Raw genomic sequence first — 27850 nt, 5'->3', positions numbered from 1 at the left:
CCCAGGTTCAAGGAGTGATGCCTTTAAGTGCGTTGACCTCCCCTTTGCATATCCTTCTGGTCCCCTCAGCAGTCTGTTCATTAGTTTAGTTGAATCGGATGGTGAGAAGACATTACTGGTCTTCAATCGATCGCACTTGGATGCCGACCGCAAGGATGATGCTTTGCAACTGAAATCGTCGTAGAAAAACGGCGTCCTCCACGCAATTTTCTACGACGATTAGTGAAAAATGAGTAGAACCACGCTGAGTCCCGCAGTTTGTTATCCGATCTCTACGCTTTCGCTGTGGGTTCCCCACCACAAAAAAGGAACCAAAATTGTGATATGATGCCTTTAATATTTTCACTGCCAACTGCATTGATCTCAACGCTTACTGAAACTTCTCGATTCCTGATGTAAAATATTCGTTCACACTACATACAGCGGTGGTACACTAATATAGATTTGATTGTTCTTGGTAAATGTTGCCACTTTGCTCACATTAATTCTTCAAGACCTTTGCCTCAGGTCAAATACACTCGTCAGGATTTTTTTCTTTTTCGAAACAGAGATTTCGATTCTTTTTTTTTGTCGAAGTGCGTCCGTGGCGAAGGCACCTTGCCAAAGCTAATGTTAAAGGCAGCATACCACGAATCTGGCGTGGTGAGTGAATCCACAGGAAACGTTAGAGATAAGATCGTTGATTGGGGGATCACCTCTCCCTAATCATCCTAAAAAAAACGGCATGGGAACCAATTTAGTTCCTATGAGGAACATTAGAACGCTCCACTATGTATATGTTCTGCGGAGGGAACTTCCGCAACCTATTCATTGGTTTCACTTGAATAGGCAGTCGAGGAGAACTCAGTGGCTTCCGACCGCTGCGCAGCTGGATGCGGCGCGTGTACAGGGGTGTGCCGCGTCGCAACTAAAATCGTCGTGAAAACGCTGTCTTTCACGCCACGTTTTTTTTTACAACGATTAAGGAGAAATGACCGGACCGGATCCTTGTTCCCACCTACTACAACCCCATCTCTACCTTTTCCACTGGTTTCCCTCACAACGTCAGATTCGTGGTATGCTGCCTTTAAGGGCACACAGGAAGGCTTTTTGTTTGCGAAATATTCAACAACGTTAGAACTTTATTAGTTCGAAAAAATGGACAGAGAAATACAAACAACGATCGCATTTTTCGTTTCGAAGTCCACCTGATCATTGAGACTTATGCAAAGAAGGAATTTATGCTTGGTGAAAACTACCATTCGGTCGATGGATATTTCAATAGGAAGCTTAACACCTCGGTGATCAGGAACTACTAGCGGGGAAATAATCGATAAGCAGCTCAATTTAAAAAGACAGAAAAAAAACCGCGAAATGTTGCATGATCATTCTGTAGCTCTCATTCTGATTGTTGTTTTTCATATATTTTTCTTAAGATAAAAAAAAAGGCACAGTCACCCTGAGAGATACACGGTTCAGCAACATATCGTAGACATACACGATCATCTCTAAATTAAAACATATAGTCGCTCTTTTTCTCCACCATATTTCTGTTACTTAAAATGACCAATGGAGAGATCAAAGGAGGCATCTGGAAATAAGGATAAGATTATTCTTCACAATGCAGCTAGTTTTGTTTTCAGATTGTCAGATTTTTGTCGAAATTAAAGTCATCACCCACGAATCTGTGGTGGTGCGGGTCTCAGGAGGGTTATGCCTATACGGAGTCCTCGATTATGCAGAGAAGGGTGATTCCGTCTATTTCTTCCTAATTGCGGGAATAATAAACAACGGGCCGGAAGATAGGACTTCGAGCGTTCCGGCGCGCTATTTTCTACAACGAGTTCGATTGGAGCGCGCCAGCCTTGTGCATGCGCCGCGCCGCATCTTCCGGGCCGTTTTTTACGGCAATTAGGTGGAAATGGACGGGACCACCCTCCTCACCATAATCTACGATCCCGTTTAGGAACTCTCCACCTGAAATCCGCACCACCTCAGATTCATGGGGTGATGCCTGTAATTTTTCTTCTCACCTTGCTCACAAGAGAGGGTGGAACGTCGTGGATTTCGGGCTCCTTGCCAGCACTAGTTCGTTTCTCTGAGCTCGATATAAACGAAACTTCGATCGGTATTCCGGTTGGCTTGCTTTCTGCTGCTCGTGGTGGCTTCACTTCGACGTTTTGTGGTGTTTTCCCAGTAGGAGTTTTTTCTTTCTCAGAAGACTTAAAGAATTTTCGTTCAGTGCGTCCAAAAATCAATAGAGAAAAAGATTAAAAAAAAAGATTCTAATGACCTTAAGAACAACTTTGGGTATAGAACTCGATTTAATATTAGGAGCAGGTGTTGATTTCACATCCTTGGCAGGTACATAAGAAATGCCTGCATCAGGCGCAGGCCGTTGCATCACCCATTGGCGCCGTCCTGTCGCGGGACTCTTTCCGGGAGCTTTAAGAGTGTACTGTAACAAGCAGATAGAATCAATCCTAATTTCTTTTTTTTTCCTCCTTATAAGCTCCTGTTATTTACCGATCTGGACATTGTCACATGTTCAGGGCCAACCTTCATTTTGCCTTTACGATCGAATGTAGTGGTACGAACTGAATATTCGGTCTGTTCCTGAAAGTGACTGATCTTACTCAATCCTATCATATTTTATTGTGAATCACAATGAAAACGTACCCTTCTCATTATCGTTCCTGGAGGAAAGTCAGTCATCTGGAAAAAAGAAAAAAAAAATGAAGGTTAATAATAAGATGGTAAAATTATGAATGAATTGCTGATTGCTTTGCAGACTTTAAGAGGTTCACGAAGTTTTCTTATCAGATTGGTTTCTTTTGCTTTTCGAGTCGCTTCTTCTACACGGTCATGTTGATGGAGCTATAAAAATACACGTACTTAAATTATATTCCTTTATCGCATTATGTGATGTATAAAAAGTAAAAAAGTCACTGGCGTATCAATCCGCTCGGGATGCGCCAACGCGTTTTACTGGAATTCGTAATCGTTGAGGTTTTGGAACGCGTGTTGACCTATACAATGACTTGCGGGGGCCAGCCGATGATCAAGTCAGTGTTTTTATCCTCCCAAACAAGTCTGGCACCAATTTAGCGATCCAGGAGGGATGAAGGGCTTGGTGAGCACTAGGGCGGATTCGAACCTCCGACCGATCGATCGTGCACGAAGCGGAACCTCTAACCGACTATACTACATCCGCTCCACTATGGCGGTTTCGAACCTTTGACCATGTGGCTGCAACGGACCTCTAACCGAATGCGCCACAGCCGCCCTTTATGTGATGTATAGGAATTTGATAAATTCTAAGAGTACCAATTATATCCTTTTCTACATACTTTTGTCTTTCTATTAGATATGCTAGCGCTAGTGCATATTTTTTTTGCAGTTTTCTTATTCAACCTTTCTTATAATACTTGACATCAATAAATGGGAGAATCTAATTTGAAATTTCAGAGAAAGCTCTTGATTTTTTCTTCTGAAACTCCTCTTAGCATCGTATTAATAGCGTTAAGCAGTTATTCCTTAAGACGAAGTACTGTGCCCTAAATGAACGTAGCGAATTTTAACCGTAAAAAAGATCCAGATATCGTATGGAGACTTGGATTACTCTTGTAGATTTCACTGCTTTCGAAGTTTCTAAGGAACAGCTTAATGTTCTCATATTAGTGCCGCATGATTTAGAAATTAAATTTTTTACCGTATTCTTTTGGATGGGTACAAATCAAAGAGTAAAACAATACAGGATGAGTTTGTAGAGTGATCACTGCGTGGACTATACCCTCTAGGGTTCGGGGCGTAGATTACGAGTATAGACGATTAGGAGGGATTGAAGGAGCGTGGCCCCACTCATCTCTCCTAATCGTCCTGAAAAACGGCGTTTCATTTTTCGTACGAGGTACGTGAAAACGCAAACCAAAAGTTGTACGTGTTCCTGGCACACGTTAAGATTTACAAAAAAAAATTGAATGACTGAACTGATTGTTGTTTCTACATGGGTGATTTTTCTAAAAATTCAGGAATTCACGATACTCACTGGTTCATTTGTGATCCATTGAGGTGCACCAGGCGTTTGTTCTAGATACCAATCCAAACTTCCATCGTAAAAAATGCTTATAGCCTGGAGCATAAGAAAATTGTAAAATTTTTTGAAAGCATAAAAATTTGAAATTTTCAATTACGTAGCTGGTTAGAAAAGTTGTATAATGCAGGTTTTTGTTACCTACTTATCCACTTTTTTCTATGCGCGGATCATTTCGCCTACAGGACTGCTAAATTTTTAGAGGGATTTTTTAAAGGAATTAAATTTTTAATTTTTAACATAGATTTTGAAGGGGCTCCTCGTGCATACTCTATGTATGAACGAGGAACCCCTTCAAAATGTATGCTTATGTTAGTTGCCCGGAGGGAACTTTCCAGATTTTAAATAGATCATCAAGGGGAATTTTGTACGCAGTCGCTATGGAAAGATCATATATTAAGGATAACATTGGTTATTACTTTACAGGTAAAACAGATTGGAAATAACTGCTCATCAAGGGGAATTTTGTAAAAAATAACTGCGTAGGAAACAGATTTTTTGTACCAATAAAATAAACACTTAGGGAATACCAGATGTGAAACGCTATGCTAACGCAACGTATTTCTGGTAAAACTGAGCATATGGTTTTTTTTATGACCAAGCTCTACCAACTGCAACATTTTTTGCGCAACTACATATTTCAAATCTCTTTCAAATGTAATTTAAGAAAAAAAACCCACCACACATACGAGAGCATTAGCAAGATGAACAAACAGCAGAAAAGCTGCCGTATACAATGTGTGATAATGTGTTGGTATCGACAAAAAGAAACAATGCTGCATGATAATTCCACTGAAATTTTTTTTTGTTAAAGTTGTTTTTATTTACAAGGATTTACTTGAGCATCTAAAATATTTCTGTCATAGTGCGAAAAGGTAAAAATTCAAAATTTTAGTCTCAGCAGCTCTTATTAAAATACATAACCATCAAGTTTGTGCATCAGCTTGGTTTTCGTATTTTGGTACTGTGGTATTTTCGCGATATTTTTGTTCCTGCATACGCTATAAATCGGGTTTTAAAAATTACACTTCGTCCTATATCTAGATACATTTTACATACATATACTTTTATATTTATTCATAAATGTTTTCTTATATTCTATACATTTTTTTTCCATATATTTTTACACATTTAGATTTGGATTTTTTAAAGTTATTTTTCTAGGCCTTATATTTTCTAAAATTTCAAAATCCTAAACTGTTTATTCTTTGTCATGTTTAGTGGGTTTTTTTCTGTCCCTATACATATTTTTTAAAAAATAGATTTTTTTATTTGGATGTAGCGCAGTGATAAGAAATTCCGCTGCACTGCAACTGGTCTGGGACTGCCTTAACTGTGCTGAACATTTGATCCCTTTTAGGTAGATGCTTTAGTATTGTAACCTTTGAAACTATTCTAAAAGTTGACACATCCTAAAGTTGAGCACATCTTAAATGTTGTGATCAACGGCAGCAGCATTTAATCCTCTATCCTCTAAAAAGAGCTCAAAAATGAATGAGCAGATTGTTTCTTTCTGTTCTGCAGTAACACATATAGATTGATTTTGGGTCTCAGTTTCTTCATGGTTCTCAATACTTTTTTTCGACCATCTTTTTCGTTCGTCCCGTACGTCGCTTGAAATTCAATGTTACGTCTCCCAATCCTCTTGTTTTACAACTCACCCCTCCTCGCATTTCCAATATAAGCCTTCTGTTCTAACAACTATGAGTATATGAGAAAAATTGACACCAACAGCGATGACAAATAGAGCTATACAAGCAAAACGCACGACTGAAATAATATCGATTTTTATTTTTAATGGAACGATGAGTTTTGCTTTGAAAAGAAACGTGAGTTCGATCTGAGTTATACATAGCAAACCACTACATAATGGTTAGTGTGGGTCAAAGAAAATTTAAATTTCTCATGGACTTGTGAAGGGTTCGTCGAAATGCCACACAAAAGCCCCGTAAAGACATCACCCCACGAATCTGGCGTGGTATGGATTTTCGTTGGAGTGTACCTATATCGGGTCGTAGATTATGAATACAGGAGTGGTTCCGCTCATCTCTATCACTGTAAACAGACGGTTCCGGAATGCAGTTCCCTAAGATGTCCTCTATTGCAACGCGCCACTCTTCCGCCCCGTCCCCGCCTGCGATTCGTCGAAAATCGATTCGGACGCCCTGATGGGGAATTCGTTTCATTCGACGAATCGCGGGCGGGGGTGGGGCGCTAGGGTGGCGCATTGCAATAGAGGACGTCGTAAGGTACCGCATTCCGAAGCCGTCTGTTTATAGTGATGCAGGGAGAGATGAGCGAAACCACTCCTGTATTCATAATCTACGACCCGATATAGGTATACTCCAACGAAAATCCATACCACGCCAGATTCGTGGGATGATGACTTTAATGTGGACTCCTGAAGAGAGGTCTTAAAAAGCCAGCACTTCCGGGATTGAATGCCAGTGGAAATAAAGTATATATATCCAGTGATGGGTACTTGTACGGCATCAGTTAACACTTTTGTGCTCGCGTCAAAATTGCTTGGAGACCATAGGAGGGACATGTCGTATTTTTTAGGATGCACTTCTAAGCGGACATGAAGGTACAGATGGATGACGCTGTTTACATTGTGAACTCATTCGCTCCATTTTGTAAATAATAACGCTTACAGTGACTCGGAGCTGTGATGTTGCATAGTACGACCATATAGAGAAACAACTGAAATAAAAGTGGTTCAATTTGATTGTATGATTTTTGAATACTGTATAGCTTACCTCAAATGTCAGTTGACACAAATAAAAGTTGAGATCTCCTCTGGTATTAAAGAAGCTTTGTGCCATTAATGCCATTAATCCACATGTCAATATGCATATGCACTTAAATGAGGAACAAAAGTTCCGGGAATTTTTTGATTGATTTGCTTGAGATATAGCCGAGATTCGTATGGATCTTTCTTTATTAAAAGCTTAGGTTTCGGCGTTATCGCCTCGGGCCATTAGGTCCATAATAAAAACCTTCGTGACTCATAGTTGTGTGTGGTGTGGTGGTCTGTTACTTTACTAGATTTAGCAAATGAGGTAAGCACTAGCCGATGTGTTGTTCTTTGAATTCACCTATCGTTTGAATTTTTTCTGTAGAATGATGAGGCGCTTGAGAGGATAAATCCCTGATGGCCTTAATTTTTCCAGACTCCGACTAAGGCGATAATGATGAAACGTTAGCTGTTAATGAAAAAATTAATACTAATCTTGGCTACAGGTTGGTATTAATTTTCTTTATTAACAGCATTCAAGATCCAAGATTCAAGGACAATCGAACATGGGGAATACTCAAAAGTTACTGCTTTATTATCTCTGTTCTTGTTGAAATTTTCTACTATTTCGTGGCCTATTTCACGTCACAATTATAGTTTCGTATGAGAAATTGTTAAGAGCATTTTGAACCAGAAATTAATGCGCCGGTATCGGTTTCTAATGTGTTTCACGTTATTTCCCTGCTCTATCCAAGGTATCCATGAAAAACCATACCGTAAATCCAAAGAATTCCACATTTTGCGCTAGTTGAAGTTATTTTATTATTGCGAAGCTGAAGCTTATTTGACCGTCGTCCGAATGATTGCAGAAGTCCTCAGTCGTTTCCAATTCCATCATTGTGCCTAAGTTCTGCTTTGGAGACTTACTGCTTACTGGTTCATTACGAACTTTTTGATCACGAAATCCAGAGTTATATGAATTTTCATCGAAATTTAGAGAAAACGCGGATAATTACGGAATTTTGCGATCAGGCGATAACGACAACCACGAGTGTGACTTCATTTCTGATGTTCATGATATCCTCGGCAACCGCAATGCTACCCTTATTCCACCTATCAGCTCAGAAATCATCAGTCTTTGATACTCTGTCGTTACCTCTTATAGCAGAGCGTGGAAGCAGCTCAACTATCAATTCGTTTCAGAGAAAAAAAAATCGATGAAATCCGTAGAGGTTTGAAATCTCGCAGTAGATTTCGTATTAGCTTACCTGTAAATACAGTGCTAATCCTCGCATCGATGAATAAGCGCTTTGCCTCTTCATGGCTCTCCAAAGTGCTATACTGAAGAAATATTAGTGTTTATTTGTCTGTTTAAAAACTTCATGGATCTATGGATACACACTGCAGCTGCTAACTCACTCAGTCATTCCATTCCCTTCGATCATTCGTCTAATAGTGATTTCTTCACGACGGTGCCGATCTCTTGCAGCAGCTTCAGTCAATTGTTTGTGTGAAATGTCTTCTGGACATTTATGGCTATGCAACGAACATTTGTGCACTTCACGTCTTCTCGAGCGTGATCGTTTTTTTCGATATCTTTTTCTACTGCTGGTAGTTGGTGATCGTTTGGATGTTTTAGGTGAACTCGGTCTGCTTTCTCTCGTTGACTCTTCTCGTTCACTTCGCGATTTTGCAATTCTTCGCGATGTTTGCGGTGATCGTTCTGATCGGGAAGATTTACTGGCACGTTCTTCACGTTCTTTTTTGCTGCTTGAAATTGGTTCAGTTGTGAGGGATCTTCTTCGTCTGAATATTAGTCACATTAGTTTTATTGTCATATTTTTTTTATTTTAGTCCCTTCAATGGTTTGCGATTTTTTTTGGCAAACAATTACCAGAAATTTCTTAACAACAACGCTATTTATTTTCCTTCTGCAAATAACTTTTGATACACATTCCCCATTTTTGCCATGGAGTGACAGGTTAATTTCTAATCTAAATTACATTTTAACTTTTTCTTTTTCTTTTTTTTTCGAGACAAGAAAAATCTATGTACAGTTTTCGATACTACAACGAAGCTCCGTGTCATGAAACATGTTCGGCTTTTCATGAAATGAAAACTGTGGTTAATTTTTGGGTTCAGAAGAAATAAGAATAATAGAAAGAAAAAAGAATAAACAGAATAGTAAATGAAGAATATAAGGGATAAATAGATTAAATAATAAAGATAAGAATTAATGCTTTTTGTCCAGTGGAATTCGCCGGAGAAATTCCATCTACTGCATCATCGTGCCCTACGATGATGATTTTGCTTGAAGAGCTGCAACTTTGCCTTTGATCCATATGCAGTAAGGAGTGCTCTTCACTTTGGACTCATTGAGGCCAAGAGCACATTTTTTCCGCCCTAACTCAGAAGCTTTTTCGAACTATTACTCGATTCGTCATGCAAACGCAGTGTTTTGTAGAGAAAAACTGTGCTTAAACTGTCATTGTGACAAAGATTCTTTAGCACTACGGTAATTTGAATGAGAAATGAAGAAATAAATAAAATAAAGTTACGCAAACTTCCACAAATTTCATATCCTTTGTTTTTTTTTTAATTGTTAATTTCTTCTATTTGTCGATTCTATGCTCATTTTCTCTACTTTTCTTTTGGGATTGATGCATAGATTCTGATACTTTTGCAAATTCTACAGCCTTTCAACTTCGGTTAATATTTTTCTTTTTTTTAATAACCTCATTTTTGCAGAGCTATATCCATGCAGAACAAAATTCTATCAACTATTGTTATTTACTTTGTCCGCGCTATATTTTCATTATCTTATTTCATTATTTCTTTCACGGATGAAAGTATACAACTTCCCATCTCACTTACGGACACCAACCTACCACCATCGTAGCACTTTTGTAGGAAATGTTTATCTCTTCTCTACTACTATGATCCATTTTTGTTGGGTCAACAACATGTGTCGGTGGTAATTTGAAGAAAGATGAATTGCAATGAGATGGAGATTTAATTTAATTTAATTATTCATTATTCATTTATTAATTATTAATTAATTTATTAATTTAATCTATCCGAGATTTTGACAGTACAACAGTATAATCAGATGTAGATGCGATGGTCGGAGACGGTGCTTCGACCCCCTCCACTTTTCGACGCATGGCAAAAGGACCCCCTTCACTATAGGACGGTTAGCGAAAGGATCCCCTTCATTTTTGGACGGTTGGCGAAATGATTTTCATCAATTGGGCTGGATCCGAAGAGCTATGTAGAGACCCCTTCACCTGAGGAGAGTACGGCTCCTTCTTATCGCACCTTTGAGTATAATCTGGTGATTTTTCACATGAAAACAATCCATCGAGCTAAATAATCGCTGGATTCCACTGATTAGTTCTTCTGTTTGCGTATATACTTGTTAGAATGTCAGCTAAATATGTAAAAAAGGAGTAGGGTGCTAAAATGAGCCACGCCATGGATACCGATATCCTGTTGTGCACTTTTCTTAGGGACCAACAAGGACTATAGTAATAAGGTCCCATGAACTATTCGTGTGATTCTTCAGAATTTATCCTTTGGGGACTTGTGGCGTTGCCCGCATCAAGGAACCCCGTGATTGAAGGCACCATATCACGTGGTTGGCGGTATAGGGTTCTCTCCACGAAAAGATGAGGCTAAGAGCATGGATCACAATCGTAACCGCGATCACATTTGATTCTTGTTAATTGTCCAGAAAAACGGCGTGAGAAACGGATTTGTCGATCGAATTTTCCTACGAGTCATGTCAGCTTCCTAAAAACAAGTCATGTGGAAAATTGTAAAAATTTTGTGCAAATCTTGCAAAATCGTCATTTAAAAGTCATATATGTGGTTGAGTATGTAGGCTACACATACGGCGTAACCTCTTACATTATGTACAGTAATATTTTTTTGATCTCTTGATTTCAAAGTCGTTCAAATCTTCGCGTTTCTGTTCTGTTCTGTCTGTTTGTCAGGTAAGTTTTATTTCTTCTGATTTCTTCGATTTATGTGTCTACTTCTCTCTTATAAGATTGTTGTGTACGTTTGCATAAACGCTCTTTCCTTGCTCTCCTCCTGATTTTTTCCCTAATGTTCTTTATGTTCTCTAATGTATACGATTACATGCTACATTATAACATCATCGTTTTTCTACTTCACGTTTCCTCTGACATCCTTTGCTATACCTTCTGTCATCCTTTGTTGTCGCATGTACATGAACATGCGAACCATTGGATGCTCTGGAGGGAAAGCTTGATGTATACCTTAACGTTCTTGACTGATATCATCCGAACACATAAGAACATGATATAGCAAACAAATATAACGTAAGCTTGCAAGCAAGTCATTGTATGAGGTTCTTCCCAATCAAGTTGGTCGAACTATTATCTCAAAAGGGCCAACAAGGGCAGAGAATAGAGCAAACGATGTCAACGATGACGTGAACAAGAACATCTGGAATCTCAACGACGTGGAAATGAACATTAGACGATATTACTCTGCACGTTGGAGGTGCTGAAGGGGTGTGCGTGGTCTGCCCACACAACGACATGATTCTGACGCCTAATTGACAATTTCGCAAATCTTCTAAATTATCAGCTTGTATTTTCATTATTGCGAGCGCAGGCACTCGCGCATCTTCCGCCGGTGAGCGGGAGAGTTAACAGCCCGTTGGCTTTTTATACTTGCCACGTTGTTAGGTGTGTCGTTGGAGAATTCGATCGGCAGAGCTATTTCTTGCGCTTTTTTTTGCTGAATTCGGGCTGATCGCGCTGGTATTGGCGATCTACACCGTTATCTTCTCGTGGAGAGATTCCGGCATCGTCAATCTAGTGGCCTGTTGCCTTTAACCCACAGAAATTCTCGTAAGAGCTCTGGATTTCGGAGAACAACGAAAATCCTATCGTCGTTCAGCAATCACCGTGAGAGCATACATAACTCGAAGTTGAACATATGCTTCTCAGAGTGCGCTCAGCAGGAAGAACCGTATTTGAAAAAAACTTTGTGGATGTTGCGGTGCTTCATTGTGTTATCACTTGAGTCTCAACCTCTGGAACCCTCTTCTACTACTTTTAAATCCAGACGTACTTGCTTCTTGTAGCAGACCTACGTCTTCTGCTGCTTTCCATCTCCACTTCACGATCGCTAACCATCTGAAGAGAGCATCCATGACTATTTCATACATCGGTGCGAGAAGAACGAACCGACCTTTCTGCTTTACTACTGCTAAGTTGAGCTAAATATGAACCTCGCCGCCCCTTTTAGTTGATAGTGGAGTGTTGTCTTCGAGGTTTCACAACAATTCTGGTTTCTTTTGTGAAAAACATAGTTCTGTGAGTGTTTTTAAAACAATCAGCGTCAATCTACGGAGTATCTATTCCCTTGAAAATTGAATTGTATTACTCATGTTCGACTGTCTTTGAATCTCGGCTTGTTGAAACGTGGTTTTAAATTGATTTCCTTGAGCTGTAGCCAAGATTGAGTTGAGATTGATTGAGTTTGCCTACCGTTTGGATGCTTTCTGTAGGGTGATGAGGCGCTTAAGGGGATAAATCACTAATGGCTTTGAATTTTCCAGGCTCTGACGAAGGCGATAACGACGAAACGTTAGCCGTTGTTTAATAAAGATGAATTGTATTAAATACACAAACCATAAATTCGTGGAGGAATCGGTGAAGATAGGGTAGGGAAGTTAGATCAATATATGAAATATTGTTTAAAAAAACGTTTTCATTGTTTTTCTTTCCGAGTTTCCTTGATTTTGGTCTGATCTTCAATGTAGTTTTTAAACTGCGATATACACAAGAATACGTGCAGCTTTTTTTCAATTTCTCTGAATTTTCCCTTTTCAGGAGATTTTTTTAAAATTTATATCTCTTTTGTTACCTGGCACCAGTTTAGAACGAAGTGGAGTGTGAAAGAATTGAAAAAAAAAACCTTTTCACTTAGGGTATCCTCTATTTTGCTGGTTTTCATAATGTTTTGAGGTGGAGATTTTATGAGCCATACGCTCTGTTCACATAGTTATTCCGAGTTGAAGTTTTTGCAGTTAGACATCTTTACAACATCGTTTGATGCCAAATATTTAGGATAATGTGATCAAATTGTGATTACAAGTTCAATACACACCAAATCATAAGTTTTATTATCTCCTTCTAGAGTTTATGGTTTTTACAGTTTTTTTTAAGAAGAAAATTGTTTCTAGAGTTCCTCGTTTAGTTGTTGCAGCGACATTCTGCACGCTATATTCTTTGGATGACATTTCATTGCAGGAAATTTCCATCCAGGCGTAGCTTTTCTAAAAATGATTAATGTAAGAAGTTGTTCTCTGAGGAGTACTTTTTGCTTGAGGAAAAAAATTCAGGAGTTATGTCCCTTCAAATAGAAAATTTGTTGAACTATCCGAGGAAACCTCGCTACCTCGACCACTACGGGGAAAAATAAAATCAGGGCAAAATTTTCTGCATATCTAGAAATAAATAATTTTTTGTATATCTGGAAATAAATAATTTTCTGTATATCTAGAGATAAATAATTTTCTGTATATCTAGAAATAAATAATTTTCTATATAGAATTGGTGTTGAAGCATTGAAACTAAAACTTCAATCTCTCATATATAAGTATTTAGCTAAGAAAGAAATTAATCAATGTAACAAACCTCAATGCTTGAGAATGCTGGTGAGATTTTTCTTTTACTATCCATACTTCATCTACTACAGTATCACCCTTCTCTATGGATATTTGTTCCAAATGTATATGTGTTGAATTAGCAATAGTGAGAATAGAGTAACCATAGTCGTTGACTCTAAAAAGAAATTCATCCAGAAATGTGAGAAAAAACGGGAAGTTTCGACCCGTGAACCTACCTAGCAGCGCTGAATGGCCAGGGATTTTCGGAAAATTCTGTATAAGGAGTGTGACATCCCTGAAACTGTTAAAAATAGTCGATCAATAATCAAATTTCATTTAAAACAAACATAACGCACCGCTGATCCACTGATCACATAGACAGGAGCGTTTGGATTGTTATAAGCGTTCGTCTGGAATACTTTTAAGGTTATTGATCGATTATGACCAGAGGAGTGCTAAGGATGGATATGCACACATTCCAAAACATTCTTCACCACAAATTATCACTTAAATTTAGAACATCTTCTTTTTTTCCGTTTTTTTCTTTTTTCATCTTTTTTAATATGTGACTGTTGTATCTTCGAAATTTTATTGAAATTGCTGAAAATTACATAGAAGGCACATTTTTTGTCCTGAGATCAAAATGCTCATTTTATTCTTCCCAAACTCGATGTGTTCACTAAGGGTCTTCAAATGCTATTCGCCGTGTATTGTTCACAATTATTCCTGATTTCTAGACAAATTGAAAAAAAAATTACGGAAAATTTTCATTGTCTTCTTTTCAACTGTGATTTTAATAGTATAGATGTCGTTCCAATTGTGCTGATAAATTTCTGTAAAGATTTTTCTGCACGTTTTGTTTTCTGCATGTTTTGCCGATCCTACTTCGATCAGTCAGCTGATTTTAATTTCCCGGAAGAGCCCAGTGAACGTGATGAGAATGGTGACCTTCTTCGTCTCTACTGCACAAAAAGTTCTCCTTTAAAGGCATCACCCAACGAATCTGGGGTGGTGTTTTCATTTCAGGTGGGTTATACGGGGTCGTAAATTATGGGGAGGAGGGTGATTCCGTCCATTTTTCTACTAATTACCGAAAAAAAAACGACCCGAAGATGGGGGGAGGAAGGGGGCGTGCACAAGGCTGGCGCGCTCCAATTGAACTCGTTGTAGAAAATAGCTCGGGGCGTTTTTTTTAATGGCAATTAGGAAGAAATGGACGGTATCACCCTCCTCCCCATAATCTACGTCCCCATAATGAGCGTATAACCCATCTGAAACCCGCACCTCCCCAGATTCGTTGGGTGATGAGTGGACATAGGTTTTCGTACAGCTTGGGAACAGCACGTGCAAAGAAAAAAGAAGGCTGTGATTTAGAACCAGTTAATCGGCGATGTTGGATTAGTGCACAGCACTAATTCAACAATTTTTTGCTCCAGTACAGTTTCCCATGTGATATCTCCTAGTTTTTGCTAAATTTTGCTCATCATTCGTCACTTACCGTTCATATTCTGCACCGGAACGAGAATTAAGAGATCTACACGACCCCAATTATGGTGGAACATGGTTCACAGTGACACAAAAAAAAAGTTACATTTGGTGTTGCGATGGTGGAATAAAGTGAAAACTCACATCATTCCAGAACTGTTTATCAGCAATAGGATAGAATCTTTCGTAAGAATGTTCATGGCCCCAAAATCCCACATCCATTCCTTGTTGAAGGAAAAGTGATTCCAAACCTGGCATATCAAGCCATCCAGTTCGGATCTGAGATATCTTCACTTTTTATTTGAACTCTTACATTTCAAGCCGGAAACTTCCGAAATATGAGAACAGTGGTAAAAAAAATAAAAATATGAGAACAGGGATAGTAAAAGTATATTTCTACTTACTTTCATTGATGATTGAATTTGTTGAAGGCATCACCCCACGGATCTGACGTGGCATGGATTTTCGAGGGCCGAAGACTATACATGGGCGTAGATTACAAAACGGGTGGGATCTCGCTCATCTCTCCCTGCTTCACTGTAAGCAGACGGCTTCGGATTGCGGTTCCTTACGACATCCTCTATTGCAATGCGCCACTCTTGCGCCTCGCCACCCGCTTGCGATTCGTCGAATGAAATGAATTATCTATCCTATCGAGGCGTCCAAATGGATTTTTGACAAATCGCAGGTGGAGGCGGGGCGCAAGGGTGGCGGTACGATTCTATGTAGGTATACGAATCTCCATCGAAAATCCATAGAGATGGGCAAGGTCCCGCCTGTTTTTGCAATCTACGCCCTGTATAGTCTTTGACACTCGGAAATCCATACCAGGTCAGATTTGTAGGGAGATACCTTTAATTGAAGATGAGTGTTATAAGGAATGTAGGCCTCTTTAGAGAGTAGAAGGATAGAAAGCGTTCCTTTAGATGCTTAGCTGTGTAAACACAGAAAGGGTCGCGGTACCTGTTGAAGTTGAAAAGAACTGACCAGCCTGTTTTCGAACGCTTGACACTCTGCTGAGTTTGTATTACTACAGTAGAAGGGACGATGTTGAAAGGAAATGATCCATGGTACTTGCTCTCTGTTTTTGTTCGCAACCTGCAATAGAAAGGCCGGTCATTTGAAGGAAAGAAAACGTAAGGATTTCCGGGAAGGATTTGATTTTTCTCTCACTGTCCTCATACACTAATTGGAGCTTAAAACAACATTTCACCCTAATTTCAAATTTCTCAATCTAGTCCCTGGAATTGAGTGGTAAAAATGGCTCTGATGATTCATTGCTCCTGCAGTGTTTTTCCTTGAAATTTCCTGGAACTAAAATTGGTTTGAAAACACGACAGTTCACATGGCGTCAGATGGTACCACATGAGCCCGCCGGAACATTCTCTGAAGGGTTAATTCCCTATTCGTACAGTATCTTTTGCTGTAATACCACGAAATGAACGATATTGTGAAATGGATGGGGATAGGAGTATTGTTCAGGAATTTGAATGTGGTCAGCCTAATAATCCAAGAAAAGGCGGTGACAGCCTAGTTGAATCGGTATCCCCTACGATCCAACTTATTACGTAATAAAATGCGAGCAAATCTGTCATCTTCTAGCGTCCGCTATCCAACTAATGTTATTTAAATAAGAAAAAAAAGAGAAAGAAATAAAAGGAATAAATAAGGAGGGGAAAAGCTCTTTAGCCCACACAGTCTAATAGTTAAATTCTAGAAAAAAAGTAGCTAATGAAGTACTTTTTTTACTATTTTATTATTCGATAAGGAGTCGAAATGGCTGATATCGACGGGAGATCCAAAAATCTAGCTTTCTTGGTCCCTACTCATACTTTATCCCTATTTTTTGTTCCTGTTCTATATCCAGTAATAAAACGATACCGTTAAATCATTTTTTAGCCATTCGTATTGCGTTAACACAGGTTCTTCTCCATATATGTAGTAGTAGCCGTAATATTCCGTACTTATTCCAACCCAATGCACAGGTCCGAGATCAAAACTAAATTATTCGTTGGGACTAGGGGCACACATCAATCTATTAAAGGCATCACCCCACGAATCTGAGGTGGTGCAGATTTCAGGAGTATTCATATACAGGATGGGAAACTACGGAGAGGGGGTGATTCCGTCTATTTCTTCCTAATTGCCGTAAAAAAACGGCCCGGAAGATGCGGCGCCGCACAAGGCTGGCGCGCTCCAGTCGAACTCCTTGCAGAAAGTATGTAGTGCGGCAGAACGTCTGAAGCCGTATCTTCCGGGCCGTTTTTTTACGGCAATTAGGAAGAAGTGGACGGAATCACCCCTCCCTCCGTAGTCTCCCATCCCGTATACGAATACTCCACCTGAAATCCGTGCCCCCTCAGATTCGTGGAGTGATGCCTTTAAAGTAAATTTTTTTGTTGTTGTCAAAATCTTGGAAAAAAATACCTGTAAAATTGGTTATCACCGTAGCCATTGTGTGGCATCCAGAAACGTTCCTGATAGTCAGTGAAGTTCTTCCCGTCGTCCTCATGATTTCCGGCGATTACCATATATGGGACCTACATAGATTCAGATTCTTTGAGCATGTGAGCATAAAATCTCACATTGAAGTGAAACGAACCTTTGAAAAGAGAGGTTCGAGTTGATTCATGTAGTTGTCACCGGTGGTTCCGTTTTTCGTATGCAAATCGTAAGCAATATCTCCTACAACCAATTTCTTCAAAAAGAAAAAGAAAAGGAGATGAAGAGGATTCCTGACAGATATACATAATGATATCCCAATGAAAGAGACCAGTATTTTTTCTCGTGGGTTTCTCTTTTTTTCCTCTTTTTGTTCGCAGTCGGATCCTTCCTCAATTCCCTTGGAACTAAATTATTTCTAAAATACGAGAAACGATACCATGAAATGTTGAAGTTTGAAATTTTAGAAATTCTATGGTCTCTATATTGTCGATTTTTCCGAAATATCCCCCCGTTCTCTTCATTCCTTCCCTCATCTCTTCAAAAACATGGATTTTTCGTGTATGCGACGAAACCTTCAACCAATTTTTGGAACTAATCTTACCAAGATGAACGATAAAGTCGAATTTCCCTGCAAGACCGTTCTTTATCAGGCTTGCAGTCGAATTTCCATGGAAATAACCGAGATCACCGAATATACAGGCCTGAATGGAAAGTTTGAAGTGAAAATTATCTTTGTTACACCGTAGTTACAACAACTAAGTCCAACATACCTTATAGGTCTGTGGATTTTCTGGAAGCGTATTGAAGGAAAAGCTACGAGCACCGATCTGATAATCTGAATGGGCTTCATTCACATCTTTATACAATTGAAAGAATCCCAAAGAGAAATGCGTTTGGTTAGTTTTTTTTTTAAATTAAAAATCAATTTATTTTTATCTTCACATGGAACGTTTGGTAGTGACAATCCAACAAACAGAGACTTAGAGACTTACAGTAATTAGTGGAAGGTTTAAGGTTTCTCATCATAGCTCTATGCGAATAGCGTGCACTCGATCCTGACATCCACTGTTTAACACCCTCATGAGTCGCTGTATAAAGTAATTTGTTTGGATCCTCGCCGTAGCTGACTTCAGCATCATCTAAAATTCATAAATTTTATTAAAATTCTCGAATAAGCTCATAATTTATGAATGAGACGAATCCTCTATCCAGTAGCTCTTCCTGGGGTGATTTTAATCCATTGCTATTATTTTCTCGTGATCCTTTTTTTGTATTTTTTTGGGCTAAAGGTCCTCGTTTTGTTGCGTAGTGCAGCAGCGGTTTTATTTATAGAATGAGTTTTTTTTTTCGAGTAGAAAATGTAAGGAAGAAGATCAAACGGCATACATCAAGGATGATTGATTGTGAAGGATTTATTGATTTGAACAGTTTAGTATTCAAGAATATTGCTTGATGGAATCCATCTTTTTGAAATTATGAGGAGAGAAACGAAGGTGAACGGAACCAGTGGGAAATTTTAAAATAATTCATTACTCTTTTCGTCAAGCATTTTATTGTTGCGTTTCTGTAATTTTGTCGTTTCTGTAATTTCCACGAATTGACGTAGTTCCACAAAATACATCCTGTTCCCCTAAAATTTATGTTTTTTTTCTTTTTATTACTGGACACTTTTTTTAGTAGTGATGGAAACGCATAGAAGTGGAAAAAGTTATTTATTTATTTTACACCAGACGTCCCTAATGCGCGTATTAATTGTTCAAGGACGTCGTCTCCGAATGCACTGAACTGCAACAACAAGGTCGCAGGCGTTTTGTGTACTTCGCCGAATAAATATTCTAACTTTTAGAACGATAGCGAAAAATTACCGTATTGAAAAGTAGTCCATATAACAGCCATAACGGAATAGTCCCCATGGAATGCGAGATGTACCTGTTCAGGCCATACGGCTACGGAAATATTAGGAATAGCTACCAGAAAAATTATCAGGATGTTCATGAATCTGGTGGCGGTGATCTGACTGTGATCGGCCGTCAACCTATCAAATGTTGTATTGCGAAAATCAATAGCTATTTGTTGTTCTCCTATTCGAACTACGGACGGATTACGCTATCACGGCCAGGGTATTAGCACCTTCTCCAGCCTGGAATGGCGTCTGCAAACTTGACGCTTGATAGCGCAGTTCACTGCTTATCCGTGAAAAACAAAAAAAGTTGTATTTGTTTGTGTTGATAGCGTTCTAGTATCAACAAGCTAGGAAATCTCCGGAGATCCTTTTAAAAAGAAGCGAATTTTTGGATCCACAGAAAATTTTCTCTTTTTAAACAATCCATTAAAATCATAGCCCGTCGATTCTGCATCAATTCGAAGCAGACGTTTTGTTGAGCATTTATCACGAATCGTTTTTGTATTCCAAGAATTCTTAAGGAGTTGTTGACCTAGTTTTGCTGTCCTTTTAAAATTTCGCAGCAAAATTTAATCGAAACAATCAAAACAATCACATCCTCACAAAATGTACTTTTTCTCACTTAAAGATTTGAAAGACTTCGTTTGTGTACTCGATTTGACCTCAGGATGCCACCTAGAGTATATATTTACTTTCTAGGACTAGGTCTCTAAGTTTTTAGTGATCTTTCGCCAGGATTTTATGAGCAGTGACTTTTGATCACCAAAGAAATTTGTGTACGTTCCAACTTTGGAGGAAAAGTGAACCATTCTCTCTTGTTTTCTACTTCCCAAGCTCCGGTTTAAGGGATCAAGTGGAAAATTTAGCCAAAATAAAGTAAATCAGCGAAGTAACCCTCTAAAAAATACTTGAGATTGCCAGATAGCACCTACCTATAATTTTTTTTCAGAAAAAAAAGAGGGAAACTGCTTGTTTGCTTTCTTAGCGGGTATATCTGGGTTTCCTTCATCCAGCTCAACTGTTCTGGAAGATATTTACTTTTACCAGATCACAAAATTTTATTAATGTCCTGACTTGCTGGATTCAATAGGGAAAATTCGTAAAATTTGTTTAGTTCAAAGTGCTTCTTTTTTTTGGTGTAAAATGTATTGAAGATATCAGTAAATGGAAAAAGAGAAGAACCGTGGGATTAAAGGGCTAGGTTACGGTATACGAAGCTATTTAGCTACTTTATTCTGTTGGGGTTATTGCACGTGTATCATACGTATGTATATTTAGTTAATTGTTATACGTAATAGAGAAAAAAAATCGATTTATTCGAAAAATTATCCCCTCCCTCCCCACCCCTCCAAATAATCTTCCAACATTTGTTCACGCCACACAAACTCCACCAAGAGGTGAGCACCTTTTATTGATGCTGTCGCATGCGCACGATTTAATTCCAGTTTCGTAGATTTTACCACCTGATAGTTTCCTGAAAAAAAAATAAACAATTCCCGAAGTAAACAATGAATTATCACATATTGTTTTCTTTATTGAATTAGCTGAATATAAGATCTCTTCAATTTTAATGGATAAAAATGCAGCAATGCAGCAATATGTTAATTGGTCCTCAAGGATTTAAAGACATCACCCACGAATCTGAGGTGGTACGAATTTCAGGTGGAGTATTCGTTACGGGATCGTAGATTATGGTGAGGAGGGTGGTCCCGTCCATTTCCACCTAATTGCCGTAAAAAACGGCCCAGAAGATGCGGCGCGGCGCGTGCACAAGACTGGCGCGCTCCAATCGAACTCGTTGTAGAAAATAGCGCGCCGGAACGCTCGAAGCCGTATCTTCCGGGGCGTTTTTTACGGCAATTAGGAAGAAATGGACGGAATCACTCTTCTCTCCATAATCAACGACCCCATATAGGAACTCTCCACCCGAAATCCGTGTCATCCCAGATTCGTGGGGTGATGCCTTCAAGTATAACATACGGTTCGTAGCGACAATCAATTACTATCGCTCCCGATTTCTCGCAAGCTTTGAACGCACAACCAATCTTCTCTGTCTTGTCATGGATTACCTGAAGGAGATGTTAGGGGCTTCCTCCCCAAAAAATTCGTTTACCGACTCACATTTCCTAATTTTTTGGCCGAATCAGTTTTAAGACTTGAATAGTCGAGATTTTTACCGAGACCTTCATTGCCCAGATAACTAAACCATTCTCCAATAGCCTGAATCAGGAAAATTAAGAATCGTTTATATCGGGCTGGAAACCAGTCCGATGAAGAACAAAAAAAAATGAGTGCAAGCATACCGTATATGGCAGCGGAATTTTTTTTGGTAGAAAATTATCCTATGAATTGGAAAATTTTCACTTTTTTATTTCCAAAATTTCTTCACCAACCTTCTCAACCGTCTTTTCACTAGGCAATGAGTAGGTGCTGATCCAGAAGTTTTCTCCAACATAGTTTTTGTCTTCAGGAGTTGTAGGGCAATCATCAGTTTTGTTCAAATAAGCAATTGCAGCATTCTCTAACGCTTGGTCGTATGTCTGTCAATTATATATTTATTGGAATATTCAGTCATTTATAAGTAAACCTTAACTGGTGGCTGACGGAATTGAGAAACCCACTAATTCCATCATTGTCTTCGCCGGTTTCGCATATGTGATCTTCCTGTCCGCAGCCCATCCTGTGGCCACCAACCTTCTGAAGCAATTCCGGAATTTTTTCGCACCAAGAGGGGTATTGTGCTTTAGAGGCATCACCCCACGAATCTGGGGCGGTACGGATTTGAGGTGAAGAGTTCCTATACGGGGTCGTAGATTACGGAGAGGAGGATGGTTCCGTCCATTTCTTCCTAGTTGCCATAAAAAACGGCCCGAAAGATGCGGCGCGTGCACGAGGCTGTCGCGCTCCAATCGAACTCGTTGTGGAAAATAGCGTACCGGAACGTTCGAATTCGTATTTTCCGGTCCGTTTTTTTTACAGCAATTAGGAAGAAATGGACGGAATCACCCATCTCTCCATAATCAACGACTCCGCATAGGCGCAACCCTCCTGAAACCCGCACCACCCCCCAGATTCATGGGGTGATCCCTTTAAATAATCTTGCCTGTAGTAGTTGTGCAAATATAATGCAGTTTCTCTGAACATTAGTGTTGAACTGCTGCATATATAGCATACAGTGCTGTACATTAGAGCTGTAACATTTAAGAATTAATTAATTGGTTTGTTTAGAGTTGAGGTATAAAACCACAATATAAAATTATATAAATCTGTGGATGCATATGGGACACAGTTGACATCTCATTGGTGCTGCGACATTTAGAAAAAAAATCTCTAACTTTTCTCGAAAACTCTTTTCTGTTTTTTTCTCGAAAACTTTTTTCTTCGTTAACTTAAATTAGCTTCTTTTTTTACACGCTTAGGACTACGCTGTAGATCAACCGTGACGTAGTTATACGGTGAAGATATAATAACACATCTAAAAGTTACCAAAATTCCGGCGGCAGTAAAAATTCTTAGGATATTCTTACGCTTTTAATTTGCGATTTTAGAAAGAATAGGCACCAAACGGATCAGATCTTCTCTTTGTTTGAAATGGATGCGATTAAGAATAGGATTAAGGAGGAAGAGGTCTTGGTCCTTAAAGCTACAGTTTCCTCACATTAGTTCTGTGCTCTTACATCTAGAGAGTGTAAGTACTTTCTACTAAACCTCGGAAAAATTTTCTCAGGCTTAAAAGGAGATTTATGGAGTTACAGAAAAATCGAAACAACTCCCTAGTTTTTTTTTGTGGGTTTGCCTTCTAGAATCGGATCAAAACCTCTTACCAGGACTGAATGTTGACGGGCAAAGATCATCGATGCAATCTGTACATGTACATCCAGTAGAACTAGGAGTGTAAAGATCTTTGCCGACGTGTTCATCGATCCTGGAAATGTTTTTCCTAAAGAAGTCTATAGAAAAGAAAAAGATCGTAGTATTCCCTTACAAATTATAGAAAAGGCAGACCACATTTAGTTGTTTTGAGGAGCATGAATGATATGAGCACCCTATAGCTTTAGCTTGAGAGTAGGCCAACTGAAAACTAATGTGTTTTCGTCCAACAGTTACTGGCGCACTTTTTCTTTTGGAAAAAAAAATTACCGGAGAATATATTTCTCCTTGATAGGTATTGTTTTCTTGTTTAGCGGCAAATTGATCCCACCAATCCTCGATCGCTTTTTTCGCTTCATCTATGACGTTGCACGATTTCGTTACATCGATCCTTAGAGAATAAGGGAGTTAGTGTTGTAGAAAATAACATTTTATTCTAAAAGGTATTACTTTTTGTAAACATTCAAATGATCAGCGGTTGGAACAACAAACGTTGGCCCACATTTTTTTGCTTCAGTCAGAGCCATCATTTCCGCATTGTAGTCCCAGTTCTGCTCCAGAAAAAAAGCTGAGCGAATATCGAAACGGTGAATTCTGATGGGAAAATAAAAAAAAAACTCGGGAAATACATGGATACGTCCACCTGGGTACGTACGTACATGCAGTTGATCAACTGAGTTGGTGTGAGATGCCCGCTGTTCTTGTGATTATTGTGATATCCTCCTTTGAAGTATGTTAGATCACTTCCTCTTTTGATACGCCTGCGCTACCAAAGTCAATAGAACCGTGTCCTCTGATTTTTTCGTTTGCTGGAGCACAAGTCGTATAAAGTCGGGCAAAACGACATGAACTACGGTGCAGTTGCGTAAGCGGCTGCGCCACGAACCGGCGCGGTAGAGATCGCGGTTGGAATTGGGGGGTGGGATCATCTCGAACTGCAGCAATGAATGGTGGTAGCGAGGATCTTCACTCCTAACCGATTCCTTCGATCGTAACCACTCAGCTCCTCCACACTGTTTCGAGCGCAACCGCTTAACCGCAACTGTACCGTGCTTCATGTTGTACTGTACTACATGTAATGGAGGGTACTTTTCGAATTTTTGCTGGAATTGGAAATCATTAACATCACTGAGCGACCTGGAATTTCGACCAGCCCTCAGTCATGTTAATGACTTCAAGGAAAAAAAAACCCAAAGTTGTTTTCACCCGTGTTTCGACTTTAGTTTTAAATTAAAAAAAAATAGGTTTTAGGTTTTTTCGCACCATTAGGAACAAAAGAGTACAAATTCTATCGTTCCTGTTATTTGTTAACGTGAAAATGTATTCGAATTCGACTGAGTGAAGGTGAGAATTTGATAGAAATCCACATGACCTAAGCTATACAGCTTATTTTTAAGGAAAATATCAGCATCTGACGGCGTATTATTGGACATTAAAGCTACGTAAGTTGTAATTTAGAACTGCGACTCCAGCCACTCCAGTCTCTTACAATCACTTTTGGATAGAACTTAAAGACATCACCCCACGAATCTGAGGTGGTACGGATTTCAGGTGGAGTATTCGTATATGACATAGTAGATTATAGAGAGAGGGGCTATTCCGTCCATTTCTTTCTAATTGCCGTAAAAAAACTGCCCGGGAGATGCGGCGCGTGCACATCGCCTGGCGCGCTTCAATCAAATTTCTTGTAGAAAATAGTGCGCCGGAACGCTCGAAGCCGTATGTTTCCGGGCCGTTTTTTACGGTAGTTAGGAAGAAATGGACCGAATCCTTCTTTCCATGACGGCGTATTATTGGACATTAGAGCTACGTAAGTTGTAATTTAGAACTGCGACTCCAGCCACTCCAGTCTCTTGCAATCACTTTTGGATAGAACTTAAGTATCTGTTGCCATCGTGGAGCTCCCTCCTAGTAACCTTAAGCAAATACTCATTCACAATCGCCTATATGATCGTATTTGCACAACACCGGAGTGCAAAATATGCCGTACTGCCAGAAAACATTGTCATGTCAAGATAGGAGTAGTGAGAGGAAAAAATCGTATAAAGTTGGTTCACGTACGATCTCATTCATATCTGCAGCAGCCGGCAATTTTCCTGCTTTACCTTCGAGCTCTCCTCTGGCAAGTTTTCTACGAAAATCGTTATGAAGATCAAGAACGGCGCTTCTCCATTCATCACTAATAAGTGAATTCCTTGCACCTGTGAAAGGAAATTGTTTTACCTTATAAAAATTGTTCTTTTAATTTGTCCTGGTTGGTTGCGTTACTGATGATGGACTCAGTTTGCATTTGGAATTATCTTCACGTGAATCATTTACAATCAGTACTCAAGGGATAAATCTAAGTAATGTGGAGAACTAACTTGTCATCGGACCAGTTGGACCAATATCTGTAGCATCACTAACTGGAAGCAATAGGGCACCGATAACAGCAGCCTGAAAAGAAGACGTGTGCGTGCGAGAAGAAACGGAACAACCAGTGAATGACCAGTTGTTTTTTCGTAGCCGATACAGTATAAACAAACAACAAGCCGAGTTGAGACGTAAATAATCACGTACACAGCCTTAGTGGAACCTTTAGGGATGCGCCTAGTGGGTGGACTTCAATCCAAATCGTTGGAGTTTTATCAGATTGACGACCAAGCGGATTTTTACGTATCTGCCAGATATTTTTGGAGCTTTTTTTTTGGAGTTTTTTTGCGCTCTGAATGTTCTACTGCACCATCGGGCTATATCCCAAAAAAAAAAACGGATAACTAATACAATTAAAGGCATCATCTCACGAATCTGATGTGGTACGGTACACTCTAATTGAACTCGTTGTAGAAAACAACGCACCGGAACGCTCGAAGCCGTGCCTTCCGGGCCGTTTTTTACGGCGAATAGGAAGAAATCGGTACGGAATCACCCGCCTCTTCTTAATCTACGATCCTGTATACGAATACTCCACCTGAAATCCGTACCACCTCAGATTCGTGGGGTGATGCCTTTAAATCTCTAATAGCTCCTCACTAGAGTGCTTTTACGATGCTGTCCCACAATATCGTCGGACATAGTTCTAAAAAAGTGTCTAAAAAAGTGTCTAAAAATTCTAAAAAAAAGGAACATCGAAAATTATCTTCAATGTGTTATAAACGTATGTACAACCAGTATATCCAATAAGTTGCACTTGGGGTCAGCCGATACATCAACTCAGTGCTTTTTTTATAATCTCACATATGTATGGTGTCAATTTGCCGAGCCTAAGGAATGAATCGCTGGTTGGTTTGCTCTAGGATGGTTTAGAACCATTGGGCGTGTACTCGCAGCCGAACCGACGGCGATATGTCCGCCACAGGACTGAGATTTAACTGATTTTAGTAGCTGATAGCATTAGCTAGTGGTAAATAGCTGCGAGAAATTAGAAATAGAAGTTCCACTTTGAAAAAAAAAACTGCCGATTTTCCTTGTTCTTTTTATTTTTTTAATGTTAAGCAACGAAGTTAGTGCAGGAAAATGAGGAAAAGAGAAATGGGCCGTTGGAGGGCAAATGTATTTTATTAAGCCTTCTCAAGAAGAAGTGAAAAATTGGTATTGGATAACCTCTCGAGCATCAATGCTTCGAGAACATTCTTAGTCTCCGAGAACATCCTAAGCATCCGTACTTCTCTCAGCGAAAGCGAAATTTGTTTATTTATTTATTTATTTATTTATTGAAAACACCTGCAGGTGTGCCATAAAACAAAAAAAACAAGATGGAAGAGAAATCTTCGCTCCGGTTGCAGATCGAAGTAGTTTTTCTGTTTAGTTATACTGAACTTTGCTATGTTGTCGCCGCATTTGTTGCATCAATTAGAGTGTATGATATTTTCACGGACTACGGATATTTGCTTCCACTGTTCGTAATTAAGGGTTCAACTGGAGTTCAGAGAAATTCTAAAATTCTCCGTGGATAGGTGTGCTTTGTCCAGATTTTAACAGAAGTAGCTGTAATCAGGTAGAAATGAGGGGTTTTGTGGTTAATCAGGATAACAAACGTTGCTGTTGTGCGTCCTCCCCCCAAGTAGTACCTGCTTCAGATTCAGCTACCACTAACACTTCTACCCAGTCACATACATATAGATCGATATGATATCAGATACATAGATATACATGGATATATTTTTTTTTTTTTTTTTTTTTAAACCCAAAAAAAAAAAAAAATTTTTTTTTTAAAAAAAAAATTTTTTTCCATTTTTAATTTTTTGGGGTTTTTTTGGGGGGGGGGGGGGGGGGTTTTTTTAAAAAAATTTTTTTTTTTTTTTTTTTGGGGGGGGGGGTTGTTTTTTTTTTAAAAATTTTTTTTTTTGGGGTTTTTGTTTTTTTTTTTTTTTTTTTTTTTTTTTTTTTTTGGGGTTTTTTTTGGGGGGGGGGGGGGGGGGGGGGGGGGGGTGTTTTTTTTTTTTTTTTTTTTTGGGTTTTGAGGAGGGGGTTTTCGCGGAAAGTTCCGCTGTTTATTAAATTCATTTTGGTTTAGGAAAGTTAAAATACGTAACTTCGCTTCGAGACTCACCAAGAGAGTAGCCGCCATTACTTGTTTAGCTGGAAACGATGGATATGAGGGACATGTTGACGGTGCAGCCTTTTTAAACAGCCAGAATCGGGGGAAAAATTTGTATGACGGGATTTTCCCCTCTCTCAGGATATTTCATCTCTCAGTTATGGGTTTCG

At 39.1% G+C, this 27850-nt stretch overlaps 1 protein-coding gene across 2 annotated transcripts; it reads right to left on the bottom strand.

Moving 5' to 3' along the window:
- Positions 1-1492: 1492 nt before the first annotated feature.
- Positions 1493-26215, bottom strand: RB195_016241 (uncharacterized protein; the record flags this gene model as incomplete). Of its 2 annotated transcripts, XM_064207304.1 has the most annotated exons (36): positions 1493-1570; positions 2013-2201; positions 2273-2437; positions 2506-2595; positions 2659-2694; positions 2773-2856; positions 4028-4111; positions 4753-4864; positions 5734-5842; positions 6727-6775; positions 6832-6933; positions 8078-8150; positions 8229-8615; positions 11916-11980; positions 13534-13633; positions 13695-13753; positions 13815-13868; positions 15088-15222; positions 16825-16942; positions 17371-17483; positions 17546-17628; positions 17990-18089; positions 18159-18223; positions 18381-18527; positions 19254-19423; positions 21272-21360; positions 21413-21511; positions 21685-21831; positions 21913-21988; positions 23109-23216; positions 23277-23365; positions 23432-23552; positions 23612-23715; positions 25223-25362; positions 25525-25597; positions 26174-26215. In XM_064207304.1, the coding sequence occupies 36 exons, from the start codon at positions 26213-26215 to the stop codon at positions 1493-1495; spliced, it is 3855 nt and encodes a 1284-aa protein (XP_064063185.1). The 2 variants fall into 2 exon arrangements, with proteins under 2 accessions (XP_064063185.1, XP_064063186.1); XM_064207305.1 differs by lacking the exons at positions 19254-19423; positions 23109-23216; positions 23277-23365; ... (3 more) ...; positions 25525-25597; positions 26174-26215 and adding exons at positions 12036-12063; positions 20683-20765 and having other exon boundaries at positions 8229-8331; positions 8478-8615; positions 13554-13633; positions 18159-18244; positions 21913-22044.
- Between the last annotated feature and the right edge of the window lie 1635 nt (positions 26216-27850).

Source organism: Necator americanus, chromosome V (assembly GCF_031761385.1).
Source record: "Necator americanus strain Aroian chromosome V, whole genome shotgun sequence".
In the NCBI taxonomy this organism is placed as follows: domain Eukaryota; kingdom Metazoa; phylum Nematoda; class Chromadorea; order Rhabditida; family Ancylostomatidae; genus Necator; species Necator americanus.
This window is presented reverse-complemented; position numbering and strand designations above follow the sequence as displayed.